This window comes from Ictalurus furcatus, chromosome 6 (assembly GCF_023375685.1).
Source record: "Ictalurus furcatus strain D&B chromosome 6, Billie_1.0, whole genome shotgun sequence".
NCBI classification, from domain to species: domain Eukaryota; kingdom Metazoa; phylum Chordata; class Actinopteri; order Siluriformes; family Ictaluridae; genus Ictalurus; species Ictalurus furcatus.
The window spans coordinates 21,235,489-21,250,536 of record NC_071260.1 but is presented as its reverse complement, the minus strand read 5'-3'; the positions used below and the strand labels follow the sequence as shown (position 1 = coordinate 21,250,536).

Below are 15,048 nucleotides of genomic sequence, written 5' to 3'. Positions count from 1 at the left end.
AAGCTAAAAGGTCTCATTTACCAACAAACATCACTGTGAAAGACCGTGGAAAACAATTTTGTGCCAGTTTAAGTAGTTTTCTGCAAAATAAAGCACAAAAAACGAAGCATGTTCCATTGCAAATTTTGAAAAAAGCCGCAGCAAAATCAAGCATTTTCGGCTGCAACAATCACTAAAAACACAAAAGTTACAGAAATAGAAGGTCTCACATCATTTTAGGTATTCATAATATCTGGCTTTAATGTTTAGACATTGCTGAAAGCTACAAATTATTGGGGGCTGGATAAAAGTGTAAGGTCTCCATGAGCAGGGTTGTGTAGATGTATAAATAGATAAGGTGGCTGCTGTTGCTCTCATTTGCTTTCATTATTCTAGTATATTATAAAGATGTTATAGATTCCATGAGAGGCTCAATAAAATATTTAACTAAAATGTCACCTTTCTGATTAGTAAGAGCCCGCAACCAAGGACGACCACAGAAATGATAAGTCCTATTGAAAACCCACTAAAGAAGTAACAAAATAGAAATAGACTGATTTGTCTGTCATTACGTATCTTGATGTTTTCCGTTCCGAAGACACACATCTTTGCTCTTTTCCAGGGCCATAATATATTCTCCAATTTGTCATCCCGGGATTATGGAGACCTCATGCAGCTGCTGAAACAGTCCATCCTGGCTACAGATCTCACACTGTACTTTGAGTGAGTGTTTCTGCATGTCTCTGCACTTATTAAGAGTCTTTCATACACATACATGCAAATGCAAACAGTAAAATTCTCAACATTTCTAAAGTCATTCTGATCTTTTTTTTTTTTTTAAATGTTCTGTTTAGTCAGATTTTCACAGCAAAGAGAACTGACAAACTGCAGAACTGCAGTTCAATTAAAAACATAAAAGTATGCATTTAACACCCCACATAGACCCAGCCCACCCCCAGTCCACCCTCAACCCACTGATTGAGCCTTCCAACCACCACAGAAGTGTAAAGAGAGGAAACAGAAATCAAATAATTAAATAAAATACAAAATCAAACCAAATAAATAAAAAGGCTGTCACATGAAGCCAAGAAGAAAGAAACCACTTTAGAGCTTTTTTGGAATGCCAAGGGCAACATCTTAAAAAGTCTTGTGTGTTCGACCATGAACAAATATCTAATTTTCTCCAAATAGACAAAACGTCTCACATCATCTAGCCAATATGATCATTCTGACCTTTTCTTATGGTTCCAGTCCACTGAGTATGCCGATTAAAGGCAGTAGCATAGCTGCAGGATCTTAGTGTGTGTGTATGATGAAACTGTGCTGGATTGGTTGTGACTTGATGTTTCGTAAGCCTCTACTGCCTCCATGTGGTTAGAGGGTGAAATACACAAAACCATTTGCACTCAAAAACTAAAAGCACTGTCAGGTGCTACATCAAAGAATGTACAGGAGAACAAAAGAAGTCTGCATTAAAGGTTATTAAAGAGGGTGCAGTTAATTATATATATGGCGAGGTTCTCTTCAGCTGTCAATAAAATATCTGCTAAGAGAAAATACTCCAGTCCCAAGCTCTATTAAAAATATATATATAGACATAAAAATCCAACCACTTAGGACAGTCAGTTTTGAAAGTTCCCTTCTTGCAATAGTATTTAGATGTTATAGTGTAGACAGCTATATTTCACGAACTACCCCAAAATCACTGATTACATCTCTAATGCAGATGTGGAAACTGATCAGGAGGTTTGTGATTGGCAGAAAATACTTGTGTATTTTGGACATAAAAAGTGAAGACAATAATGTTTTAAAGACACGATTGGAAATAAAACCAAAGCACTTGTTCGTTCTGCTGCCTGAATTGTGCTATCATTAATATGCGTTTTCCACAGGAACAGAAACCGTTTCTTTGAGCTGGTGAATAAAGGGGAATATAACTGGAACGTTAAAGAACACAGAGATATGTTCAGGTCAGTCACTTAGACCCAATTATGCCTAGCTTTCACCTGAGTATCGGCCATTGCTTTAATGCTGTTAATTAATTAATATAGGCTGAAAAGCAATGTTACATCTTGTGATTAACATGATTCTCTCTGTGTCTTAGATCAATGTTAATGACTGCATGTGATTTGGGAGCTGTGACCAAGCCGTGGGAAATCTCTCGCAAGGCAAGCACTGACTCTTTCTCACTCATTCTCGGGGCGGCTGTGTTAGAGCGGGTTGTCCACTAATCATAAGGTTGGAGGTTCGATTCCTGGCCCACGTGACTCTACATGCCGAAGTGTCCTTGGACAAGACACTGAACCCCAAGTTGCCCCCGATGGCAAGCTAGCGCCTTGCATGGCAGCTCTGCTACCATTGGTGTATGTGTGTGTGTGTGTGTGTGTGAATGGGTGAATGAGAACCAGTGTAAAGCGCTTTGGAACCACTAAGGTTAAAATAAAAAAAGCGCTATATAAGTGCAGACCAGACCACTCATGTCATCATTTGTACTGTAATGTTCCTTACAGCATGTGTGCATATGTGTATGTTTATGTGTTGGTAAAGGTAGCCGAGCTGGTCACCAGTGAGTTTTTCGAGCAGGGAGACAGAGAGAGATCTGAACTGAAGCTGACTCCTTCTGTAAGTCTCGCCTGCATCACACACATCCACGTGCAACAAGTTCATTCGCAGCTTCTTTTTTTTTTTAAACGAACTTTGTAGAGAAAAAGTGTTTAGTAATTAGGTGGCTGTTGGACCAAAATCAAAAAGAATTCGCATTGCCATATAGCATAATAGTAATAATTATTAATAACATAAAATAAACTTGTTGACTCAACGTTATAAAAATAATGAGGACTGGTAAATGGGAAGCAAATTTAGATAACATTATTATTATTTTTTAATTGCACTATATTACTATGTACAAATATATAAATATTTATTTGAATGAATTTTTAAATTATATTTCAATTACATGTTTGCCTGTTTCACACATTTTCTCAAAGTGGAGTTGTACAGTTGTATCATTATTTTTGTTGTGTATAATTCTTAGAGTGGGATTTTTGTACATGATATTGAAGCTAAAAGTGTGATAACCTGTTAAACTGAATGACATTTCAGCTTGTACAAAACAAATGATTCAATTGTTTAGAAAACCTAACAACATAGTAGTATAAAGCCATGACATGAATTCAAAGCCGTTCATTCATTCATTCAGTTTTGAAAATCCTTGTTTTTTTTAACCTTCTTTAACAACAACCAGAATTTCTGTCTATGTGCATGAGATATCGACACTGCAGATTTAATTCCTGGGCTGGATTGTAAACAAACAGTCTGATTTAAAGACCATTTACTTTCACTTAAATTCAAAGGTCGAACACACAGACATGCTCACACACCCACACAAAATTAACAAAGCAAAAAGTCAAAAGCTTTTTCTTGTCCTTATGGTTCCTGATAATTGGAAATCATGGGGATTGGGGGGGGGGCACATTAGTAAAAGATGTAGCTTTTCAGAGCTTTGATGCTTAGGCGCTTTTGTGTACCGTGAAAGTAATTATGGCCTGGTGTGTAATCCTGGCCGGACACATTGCTTTTCTCCTCTGAAGTATCACTAGCCTCAGGTTTAGCACCCAGTCAAAGTGTTTAGCAGCAAGCATGTGGGCGTTCGCCATTATATATTCAGTCACAGTGCTCCAGCCTAGGAACTATCTCTCCACCGCAGTCTGCTTTCAGTAGTACTGCAATATTAAACACACATGCACACACACTCACACACACACACACACTGACTACTTCCAGCAAAACCATTGTATGGAATATTCTCACTCATGCTATGCACCTTCTCTGTAGCTGTGCTGATCTCCTGATGATAGAGTAAACATTTTACTGTTGTGCCAAGTAAAGCACTTGCTCATGTTCAGACTTCATAGTATTTCTGTCTGTACCACAAATATATAAAAGGGTGATGTTACCTACAGATTTCCTGTGTGTTTTTGTTTTCTAGGCCATCTTTGACCGGAACCGAAAAGACGAGTTGCCGGGTTTGCAGTTGGAATGGATTGATGGTATCTGTGCTCCACTGTACGAGGTAATGATGTTCAGCAATCCACCAAAGCACACATGCACATGCTATATTTCCACCTGGACCAGCAAAAGTTTAGTGAAGTTCAAATTTGCATACAGCCAATCAGGCAAAGGCTTTATGAAGGGGAAAACTTTCATTAGGTCATGACCACATACATAGAAACACCTTCTAGCAACAAGTGTGGACATGTTCCATGCTGAACATAGGCATTATTAGTGTATACAATTTAGCATGAATCATGGGATATGGCTGGTTAAAATCAGAGGAAAGTTTCTGGAAATAGTTCTTTGCATTTGCATAGCCAGCTGCTAAACAGAGTACCTGTTGTCTGTGGCACGTGACATTGATGTGTTCACAGAGAGACTGTCATCACATCTCTTCAAATTAGCAAGTGGTTCAGGCAGTCATATGATCAGATGTTGCATTAGGGCAGAACATGTTGGTGATTTAGTAACAGTGTAACTGAATTCGTAAGGATCATTAGTCTGTTATACTCAGAGTGTAGTGTGCACCTTTATTGCTGTCATCACCATTTCTACTCTCAGATTCATTCAGTAGAGAGTAGGGCTGATGAATTTTAATTTTTATAAGAATTTTAAAGATTCATGAAATGATCTACTGCCACAGGCAGAGTGAACATTAGCATTAGCCCTACACTATATATTTGTATCGTAAACCACGGAAGGTAAAAATCGTTGCAAAGACAATCACAAGGAGGCAAAAAAGGTGTTTATGATTCTTTTTTTTGGTTATATAGTGCTGGTTTTTCCAGTGATATGTAACTTTTCTTAATCTACCCTCGATCCATGAAAAAAAATGGTCTTCATGCACATACAGTGCACTCCACTAATATTGGCACCCTTGGTAAATATGAGCAAAGAAGGCTGTGAAAATTTGTCTTTATTGTTTAACTTTTGATCTTTTATTTAAAAAATTACTTTGCTCTCATGGATATCAAACAACTACAAACAAAACAGGTTTATCAAAAAAAGAAAATCTTTGTTAAATAAATGTGTGCCACAATTCCTGGCACGCTTTAGTCAATACTTTGTGCTACCTCCCTTTGCCAAGATAACAGCTCTGAGTATTCTCCTCTAATGCCTGATGAGGTTGGAGAATACATGGCAAGGGATCTGAGACCGTCCCTCCATACAGAATCTCTCCAGATCCTTTTCGAGTACGACGCTGGTGGACTCTCCTCTTCAGTTCACCCCACAGATTTTCTGTGGGTTTCAAGACAGGGGACTGGGATGGCCATGGTAGGACCTTGATTTTGTGGTCAGTAAACCATTTTTGTGTTGATTTTGATGTATGTTTTGGATCATTGTCCTGCTGGAAGATCCAACCACAGCCCCTTTTAAGCTTTCTGGCAGAGGTGGTCAGGTTTTCATTTAATATCTGTTGATATTTGATAGAGTCTATAATGCCATGTATCCTAACAAAATGTCCAGGTCCTCTGGCAGAAAAACAGATCCAAAACATTAAAGAGCCACCACCATATTTAACCGTGGGCATGAGGTACTTTTCCATATGGCTACCTCTCTGTTTGCACCAAAACCACTACTGGTGTTTATTGCCAAAAAGCTCTATTTTGGTTTCATCTGACCATAGAACCCGATCCCATTTGAAGTTCCACTAGTGTCTGGCAAACTGAACATGCTTGAGTTTGTTTTTGGATGAGAGTAGAGGCTTTTTTCTTGAAACCCTTCCAAACAACTTGTGGTGATGTAGTTGACTTCAGATTGTAGTTTTGGAGACTTTCTGACCACAAGACACAACTAACTTCTGCAATTCTTCAGCTGTGATCCTTGGAGATTTTTTGCCCACTTGAACCATCCTCTACACATTGTGTTGAGACAATATAGACACACGTCCAATTCCAGGTTGATTCATAACATTTCCAGTTGACTGGAACTTCTTAATTATTGCCCTGATGGTGGAAATGGGCATTTTCAATGCTTATGGTATTTTCTTAAACCCACTTCCCATTTTGTGAAGCTCAACAACCTTTTGCCGTACATCACAGCTATATTCCCTGGTCTTTCCCATTGTTATGAATGACTAAGGGAATTTGGCCTATGTGTTACCTCGTGTTTATACCCCTGTGAAACAGGAAGTCATGGTTGAACTATTTCATGTTCCTAGTCACCCAGGTGTACTAAAATATCCAATGTGAAATATCAATGGGAATATACTTCAAATATATTTTTCTCATATGAATTCATAGGGGTGCCAATAATTTTTGCACACCTATATTTAATAAAGATTTTTTTTGTAAACCTGTGTTGTGTTTGCAATTGTTTGATATCCATAAGGCCAGAGTATTTTTTGTGAATTTTTTGAAAAAAGATCAAAACGTTAAACAATAAAGACAATTTTTTACAGCCTTCTTTGCTTATAATTACGAAGGGTGCCAATATTAGTAGAGGACACTGTATCTTCTGATAGAAATAATGATTTCCTCATGTAAGGCCCCTAAAAACTCACAAATAGGCATCTTCCTATGGGGTTTTACATACTGGCATGGTAGAACTTACACAGTATAATATTTTTCCTGATAGAATGGCATTTAAAAGTCAGCCAAAGAAAAAAGAGTGACCCCAATAAACTATTCACATTATTGTTCTGAAGTAGCATAGCATTTTATATATTTAATTAGAAAACTCATATGTGTTTAAAAATATGCATGAAAAAGATCTCCATCCATCCATCCATTTTCTGTACTGCTTATCCTTACTGGGTCGCGGGGGACATCCTGGACGGGGTGCCAATCCATCGCAGGGCACACTCATACACACATTCACACACCCATTCATTCACCCATTTACACACTATGGACACTTGTGGACATGCCAATCAGCCTACAGTGCATGTCTTTTGACCGGGGGAGGAAACCGGAGTACCCGGAGGAAACCCCCCGAAGTACGGGGAGAACATGCAGACATACACAGGGCCATGGCGTATTTTAAAATCTGTTATTATTAAATATTAGTTAAACAGTGAATTTTGTCCTGGCATTTCTAATACAGACAGAAATGCTCCATTACTGCAAGTGTCTTTCCTCGCTGCAGGTTCAGTGCAACATGGGGAATTAGAAGAAAAATAACAGCCTGCTTAAAAACAATGGCGCCCTCTCTCGTATACAGTGGGAGACATGTCCCAGTTGACAATAAATCATCAGGCAGTTCAACAAAAAAAATTAACAGAGAAGACCAATCACCAGCCACAAACACAAAACAGGCCTTCATCTTTTAGTGCTAAATAATACATCTGTGTGACTTAGGTTTAATTTCATGAACTAAGTTAACTACAAAAAAATTGTAGTTGTTCTGGTCAGCGACAGTAGAAGCGTAGTCATGAGTGATACTGAAGAGGCTTTAAAGCTTTAGATGGCGTTTGATTTTTATCACAGTAGGGATATTTAACAGGTGTAGTAAAACTGACATGATGATATTGTAGGTCTTGGTAATTTACATTTTAATATAAAGTACTGTGCAAAAGTCTAAATCCGGGTGCACACTGTGTGATTAGTATTAGTCCTTTGCGACTGTTGCTTGTCAGACTGTATGAACACGATCCCCGCTGTAAGCCGTGTCACACTGTAGGATCTCAGCAGTCATTAATGTCAGACTGTACGACAGTCACGACGAGAAAGAACGATGCACGAAAGAAGACTCATACAGAGTAGGAGAAGACGCACTACAGGACCATGCCTCAAATCTTCTGACACTGCCAGAATTTAATCGGAGGTAACATTTTATCGCAACGGCTATTAATCGGCTGTCGGTGAACACGTCAAAGTAGCCATAAAAGACTACAGATTTTGGCCTTGGATTATTGGAATCTTTAAGGATTCTCAAAATTTGTCTCAGGCGACCAACTCGTGGCGAAAATCGTACAGCGTGAACTTGGCTTAAGGCCCCCTACTTTTTTTTTTAGCACAAACTTTGTTATAGATTTTTATTTTTAGGACTTCTACATTATCGAGTCAGTATAAAAAACATTTTAGATTCCCAAACATTAGTTTTCCAGCGCAAAGTTAAATGCTACAGAAAAATATTACTATGTCAGTAAAGAAAGCAGCATATTATGTAAGAGACCACTTTGCAGGCAAAATCACAATGAAGGCTGCTGGGTTTTTGCTGCAAAAATAAAAAGCAACATGAACGTCAAAGTCTCCAGAAGAACCGTGGCTGGTTCTGCGAGATGCTCAATAAAACTTACAGCTCATTTCCTTATAAAACTGCACTAATTCTACCGGAGACTACTAATAAAATTGGCGATGAATAAAATGGTCGTCAGACCAAAAATCGACTTTGTTATTACTCTTTACTGCTCTTTATAGTATTTTTTAAAATGTAGATACATTTAATTTCATTATTTCTGAAGGCATCTTTGCTCTACAGCATTTCTTTGCATGTGCAAAGAATATTGCACTGTACTGTTGCTACAAAATCATACTTATTAAACCTATAACATATGCCTGTTTTAAATATGCCTAATGTAATTCACACACAGGCTATAATTTGCTTTAAGATGTAATGCATATTCATAAAACAAATATATTAAATGTGTGTCAAGGTTCCTTCATTCCCAATAGACGTGACATATCAGTAATGAGGTTTATTATTCACGTCATTATGGCTGGCATTGTGTACATCAGATTTCATTTTGACTTCATCAGAATGCTAGTGTAATTAATCTAAATTGGATTACACTTGGTGATTAATTTCACTGAGCATGAAAACCGCTCAGATTGCGCTGCTTGCGTACAATATGTAGAGACTAACTTTATCCCTCTCATGAACAAAAATAAAGTAGGGGAAATATTTATTGGTTTATATGTGGGTCTAGGGTACTTGGTTCCATCCTGAACTCGGGTTACTGTCTGTGCCGAGTTTCTGTGCATGTTGTCCCTCTGTCCGTGTGGATTTCCTCAGGGTTCTCTGGTTTCCGCCCAAAACATGCCAGTAGGTAGATATGATAAATTGCCCCAAAGTTTGAATGTGTGTGCTTAGTGGCCTGTGATGGGCTATCGTCCCATCCTGATGCCCAGTGTTCCTGGGATTGACCTGGATAAAGTGGTTACTGAAAATGAGTGAGTAAGTGAGAAATGTTTACTCATGCTTTGATTTATGTGGGAGTTTAAATGATACAGTGTCCTGTGCATGACTAGTCATCCCCATTTACACACCTGCTTGTGTTCACATTGGGACAGATGTTTATATGATGATGTGTGACAACGCTGTGGCAGAATCTTAGTCTTCTCCTCTAAGTGTTTGCAGATATTGAATGGACAGTAATTTAAAATTAATTTCTGATAACTTTATGGATGATTATTCAATAGTGAATGGAAATAGAAAGGTCAGATCTATTTTTTTTTCTGCGTACTCTGCGGACACAGTGGTCTGTATGTGCGCCTGCCTCACTAGATGCATTTTAAGGTGAAAAACGTTGCATTTTTACAGTGCTTCAGAGCTAAACTTGGACTTGGTTAAACAAGAATACTGGAAATCTGTAAGGAGATTTTGCTTGTGAGAGGTGGAAAGAATGGCTAGCTCAGTTATTCACATCTGAATTCGTTCCCTGTTCACCATAGTGCACCGATTTGTAGTGTATGTTCAGCTTCTCAATAGACAAATCATATTCCCTGGATAGTTTGCTACATTATTACCCATAATTATACCACCAATGTGCACAAGTACCACAATGCATAGTGATTATTTTAGCTCAAAATTTACATGTCAGTATGGATACCTGACGATATTCAACTTTGTATTCAACTTTTTCATTAAAACAATTATTTAATGACCTGATTTAATGACCAAAGTAAAGCCAACAGGTACTTGTTAGTGCTTTATTTAATACAAAGAAAATTCATTTAAGATTCAAAGAAAATTTGTCTGACCTAACTTCAAAGTCCATATAACCCTGTCTCACTGTTACTCTCTCTGTTAGTTTGTTGTTAGACATTGTTGGAATCCAGACAAACAGCAGCCATAGCTCCAGGCACTAGCGGACCTTGGCATAGGCAACATAGGCGATTGCCTAGGACTACATTAGTGCATTGTGCTCTATTGAGATGCTTCTGAAATCTTATGGTGTGTCTGTGCGCTCACCGTCCTACACCATTAAACACTAGTGGTTGCCACCTGCTGCCCTCCCCCCACCCCCAGACCCGCCCCTGTTTGACATCTGAGTGTGTTCTGACAATAATATTGTAAGAGTGCAAATCATCAGCAAAGTGGTTAACAACAAAGCCTTAGCTCCCATAAGTCAAATGCAACCCCCTTCCCCTTGTTGATTCTCTTCTAAAGGAACTCATGACAAAAAAAATTAAAGGTATTGTAAAATGCATAATCTAATGCACAACTTACAAATAACATGTCATAGTCCCATATAAAGAATCCCCTATAAGTGAGTAGGATATATGCACCTGTCTACCTAGCATCACTAGGTAGACCCTTAAAGGTGCACTGTAGAACCCTTTACACTGTAGAAAACAGAGGGCTTTGCAGGAAGCTAAAGCGAACCCTTAAGTTGTACTTAACATAAGTTGTATACATAAATGAAAACCAATTTTAAACCAAACTAATATTTGTAATAAATATTCAAATATATATTAAAAAATATGCTCACCATGCATTTTATTTGGAATACCAGTACACCTGCTCATTCATGCAATTATCCAGTCATCCAATCAAGTGGCAGCAGTGCAGTGCATAAAGTCATGCAGTTACAGGTCAAAAGTTCACCAAAACTGGACAATTGTAAAGAGTTGTTTTTGGAGTGGTAAAGAGTGGATGTTGGAGTTGTAAAGAGTGGTTATTGGAGTTGTAAAGAGTGATTATTGGAGTGGTAAAGAGTGTTTATTGGAGTGGTAAAGAGTGGATATTGGAGTTGTAAAGAGTGGATATTGGAGTGGTAAAGAGTGGATATTGGAGTGGTAAAGAGTGGATTTTGGAGTTGTAAAGAGTGGATATTGGAGTTGTAAAGAGTTGTTATTGGGGAGTGGTTATTGGAGTGGTAAAGAGTGATTATTGGAGTGGTAAAGAGTGGATATTGGAGTGGTAAAGAGTGGTTATTGGAGTGGTAAAGAGTGATTATTGGAGTGGATATTGGAGTTGTAAAGAGTGGTTATTGGAGTTGTAAAGAGTGGTTATTGGAGTGGTAAAGAGTGGCTATTGGAGTGGTAAAGAGTGGTTATTGGAGTGGTAAAGAGTGATTGTTGGAGTGGTAAAGAGTGGTTATTGGAGTGGTAAAGAGTGATTATTGTAGTGGAAAGAGTGGTTATTGGAGTGGTAAAGAGTGTTTATTGGAGTGGTAAAGAGTGGATATTGGAGTGGTAAAGAGTGGATATTGGAGTTGTAAAGAGTGGATATTGGAGTGGTAAAGAGTGGTTATTGGAGCGGTAAAGAGTGGTTATTGGAGCGGTAAAGAGTGGATATTGGAGTTGTAAAGAGTGGATATTGGAGTTGTAAAGAGTGGTTATTGGAGTTGTAAAGCGTCATTATTGGAGTGGTAAAGAGTGGTTATTGGAGTGGTAAAGAGTGATTATTGGAGTGGTAAAGAGTGGATTTTGGAGTTGTAAAGAGTTGTTATTGGAGAGTGGTTATTGGAGTGGTAAAGAGTGGTTATTGGAGTGGTAAAGAGTGGATATTGGAGTGGTAAAGAGTGATTATTGGAGTGGTAAAGAGTGGATATTGGAGTGGTAAAGAGTGGATATTGGAGTTGTAAAGAGTGGATATTGGAGTTGTAAAGAGTTGTTATTGGAGTGGTAAAGAGTGGTTATTGGAGAGTGGTTATTGGAGAGTGGTTATTGGAGTGGTAAAGAGTGATTATTGGAGTGGTAAAGAGTGGTTATTGTAGCGGTAAAGAGTGGTTATTGGAGAGTGGTTATTGTAGTGGTAAAGAGTGGTTATTGGAGTGGTAAAGAGTGATTATTGGAGTGGATATTGGAGTTGTAAAGAGTGGTTATTGGAGTGGTAAAGAGTGGATATTGGAGTTGTAAAGATTGGATATTGGAGTTGTAAAGAGTGGTTATTGGAGTGGTAAAGAGTGGATATTGGAGTTGTAAAGAGTGGATATTGGAGTTGTAAAGAGTGGTTATTGGAGTGGTAAAGAGTGATTACTGGAGTTGTAAAGAGTGGATATTGGAGTGGTAAAGAGTGGATATTGGAGAGATAAAGAGTGGTTATTGGAGTGGTAAAGAGTGGATATTGGAGTGGTAAAGAGTGGTTATTGGAGTGGTAAAGAGTGGATATTGGAGTGGTAAAGAGTGGTTATTGGAGTGGTAAAGAGTGGATATTAGAGTGGTAAAGAGTGATTATTAGAGTTGTAAAGAGTGGATATTGGAGTGGTAAAGAGTAGTTATTGGAGTGGTAAAGAGTGGATATTGGAGTGGTAAAGAGTGGATATTGGAGTGGTAAAGAGTGATTATTGGAGTTGTAAAGAGTGGATATTGGAGTGGTAAAGAGTGGTTATTGGAGTGGTAAAGAGTGGTTATTAGAGTGGTAAAGAGTGTTTATTAGAGTGGTAAAGAGTGGATATTGGAGTGGTAAAGAGTGGCTATTGGAGTGGATATTGGAGTTGTAAAGAGTGGTTATTGGAGTTGTAAAGAGTGGTTATTGGAGCGGTAAAGAGTGGTTATTGGAGCGGTAAAGAGTGGATATTGGAGTTGTAAAGAGTGGATATTGGAGTTGTAAAGAGTGGTTATTGGAGTTGTAAAGCGTCATTATTGGAGTGGTAAAGAGTGGTTATTGGAGTGGTAAAGAGTGATTATTGGAGTGGTAAAGAGTGGATTTTGGAGTTGTAAAGAGTGGTTATTGGAGAGTGGTTATTGGAGTGGTAAAGAGTGGTTATTGGAGTGGTAAAGAGTGGATATTGGAGTGGTAAAGAGTGATTATTGGAGTGGTAAAGAGTGGATATTGGAGTGGTAAACAGTGGATATTGGAGTTGTAAAGAGTTGTTATTGGAGTGGTAAAGAGTGGTTATTGGAGAGTGGTTATTGGAGAGTGGTTATTGGAGTGGTAAAGAGTGATTATTGGAGTGGTAAAGAGTGGTTATTGTAGCGGTAAAGAGTGGTTATTGGAGAGTGGTTATTGTAGTGGTAAAGAGTGGTTATTGTAGTGGTAAAGAGTGATTATTGGAGTGGATATTGGAGTTGTAAAAAGTGGTTATTGGAGTGGTAAAGAGTGGATATTGGAGTTGTAAAGAGTGGTTATTGGAGTGGTAAAGAGTGGATATTGGAGTTGTAAAGAGTGGATATTGGAGTTGTAAAGAGTGGTTATTGGAGTGGTAAAGAGTGATTACTGGAGTTGTAAAGAGTGGATATTGGAGTGGAAAAGAGTGGATATTGGAGAGATAAAGAGTGGTTATTGGAGTGGTAAAGAGTGGCTATTGGAGTTGTAAAGAGTGGTTATTGGAATGGTAAAGAGTGGCTATTGGAGTTGTAAAGAGTGGTTATTGGAGTGATAAAGAGTGGATATTGGAGTGGTAAAGAGTGGTTATTGGAATGGTAAAGAGTGGCTATTGGAGTTGTAAAGAGTGGTTATTGGAGTGATAAAGAGTGGATATTAGAGTGGTAAAGAGTGATTATTGGAGTTGTAAAGAGTGGATATTGGAGTGGTAAAGAGTAGTTATTGGAGTGGTAAAGAGTGGATATTGGAGTGGTAAAGAGTGGATATTGGAGTGGTAAAGAGTGATTATTGGAGTTGTAAAGAGTGGATATTGGAGTGGTAAAGAGTGGTTATTGGAGTGGTAAAGAGTGGTTATTAGAGTGGTAAAGAGTGGTTATTAGAGTAGTAAAGAGTGGATATTGGAGTGGTAAAGAGTGGCTATTGGAGTTGTAAAGGGTGTTATGGCACAAATTTGACCTGCAAAGCCCGGATTTGAATCCCATTGAAATGTTGTGGGGGGATTTGAAAAGGGCAGTGCATGCAAGAAAACCCCCCCAACATCTTGCACCTGAAAGAATATTGCATGGAGAGTGGTCAAAAATTTCAGCAAGCCTGGGGGACAATTATGCAAAACGCCTACAAGAAGTTGTTTCTGCTAAAGGGGACAATGCTAGCCTCTGAGGCCGAGGGTGTACTTACTTTTTTCCACAGAAGAACATCACATCTATTGATATTTCTTTTGAATAAATGATTGAAAATTCTAATTCTCCTTGTGGTTTTGTTCAAAGGTGCCTAAGTACATTTATTTTAAAATCTAATTTACAACAGTATTAAGTCTGCTTTCATGACACGCCAAGCTGATTTTCTTTGGTGTTGGTTGGAGTGTGTTTCAGTTGAACATTGAAATGATTTACTTTCAGTTAGTCATTATTCTTTTCCCAAACCACATGTCAAAAGAAGCAAGTTTGAATTCAGAACAACTGCAGAGACAGCTCATGCATGCATTTGTGCCATTCCTCTACCTGTTCTTTATGGATGGCAACATACTCACAGAACAGAGAATAACACAAATGAGCATTGCTGCCAATAAACCCTGAAGAAATTTGGTTGTGGTATTGTAGTGGTGTTTATTGAGGGGTTGCTGGTGGATCAGAGCCAGACAACTAAAGAGGTTAGCCATAAAAGTGCCTCATATGCTTTACTTCAGCAGGGACATGATAGACTATTGTTTCTAACTATTGACAGTGCATTAGGAAATACACAATCGTGAGGGTGTTTTAGGTTCTCTCCCTTAGAATTAAATAAAAAAAAGTCAGCCCGCTTGCATACAATTAATTTCTTTTCTGTACAGCTGAAAGATTCTAATGGGTTTTTTGGATGGTTAACAATCCCAATGGACAAACCAACCCTTATGAACTCTCCTAAGGGTGTACTGACATTACTTACTATGGCACGCTTTGGCTCAGAGCATTTTCCATCAAGGCAGCAATTACTTGAGCACCATATTGAAAACCATCCACATCTCATCGGCATGTGCAGAAGCATATGTGAATTAGTGTGTGAAAGCTGTGAAGTGTGTCACGATACAGGGATGTGAGATGC

The 15,048-nt window shown here is 38.3% G+C and overlaps 1 protein-coding gene across 1 annotated transcript in view; it reads left to right on the top strand.

Annotated features, from left to right (window-relative positions):
• Positions 1–15,048, top strand: part of pde11a (phosphodiesterase 11a) — a 70,667-nt gene that overhangs the window by 54,093 nt on the left and 1,526 nt on the right. Inside the window, exons 15-19 of the mRNA XM_053627898.1 lie at positions 602–702; positions 1,872–1,949; positions 2,084–2,147; positions 2,527–2,601; positions 3,968–4,051. Of these exons, the coding sequence (XP_053483873.1) occupies positions 602–702; positions 1,872–1,949; positions 2,084–2,147; positions 2,527–2,601; positions 3,968–4,051 (402 nt within the window). The remainder of the gene's footprint in view (positions 1–601; positions 703–1,871; positions 1,950–2,083; positions 2,148–2,526; positions 2,602–3,967; positions 4,052–15,048) is intronic.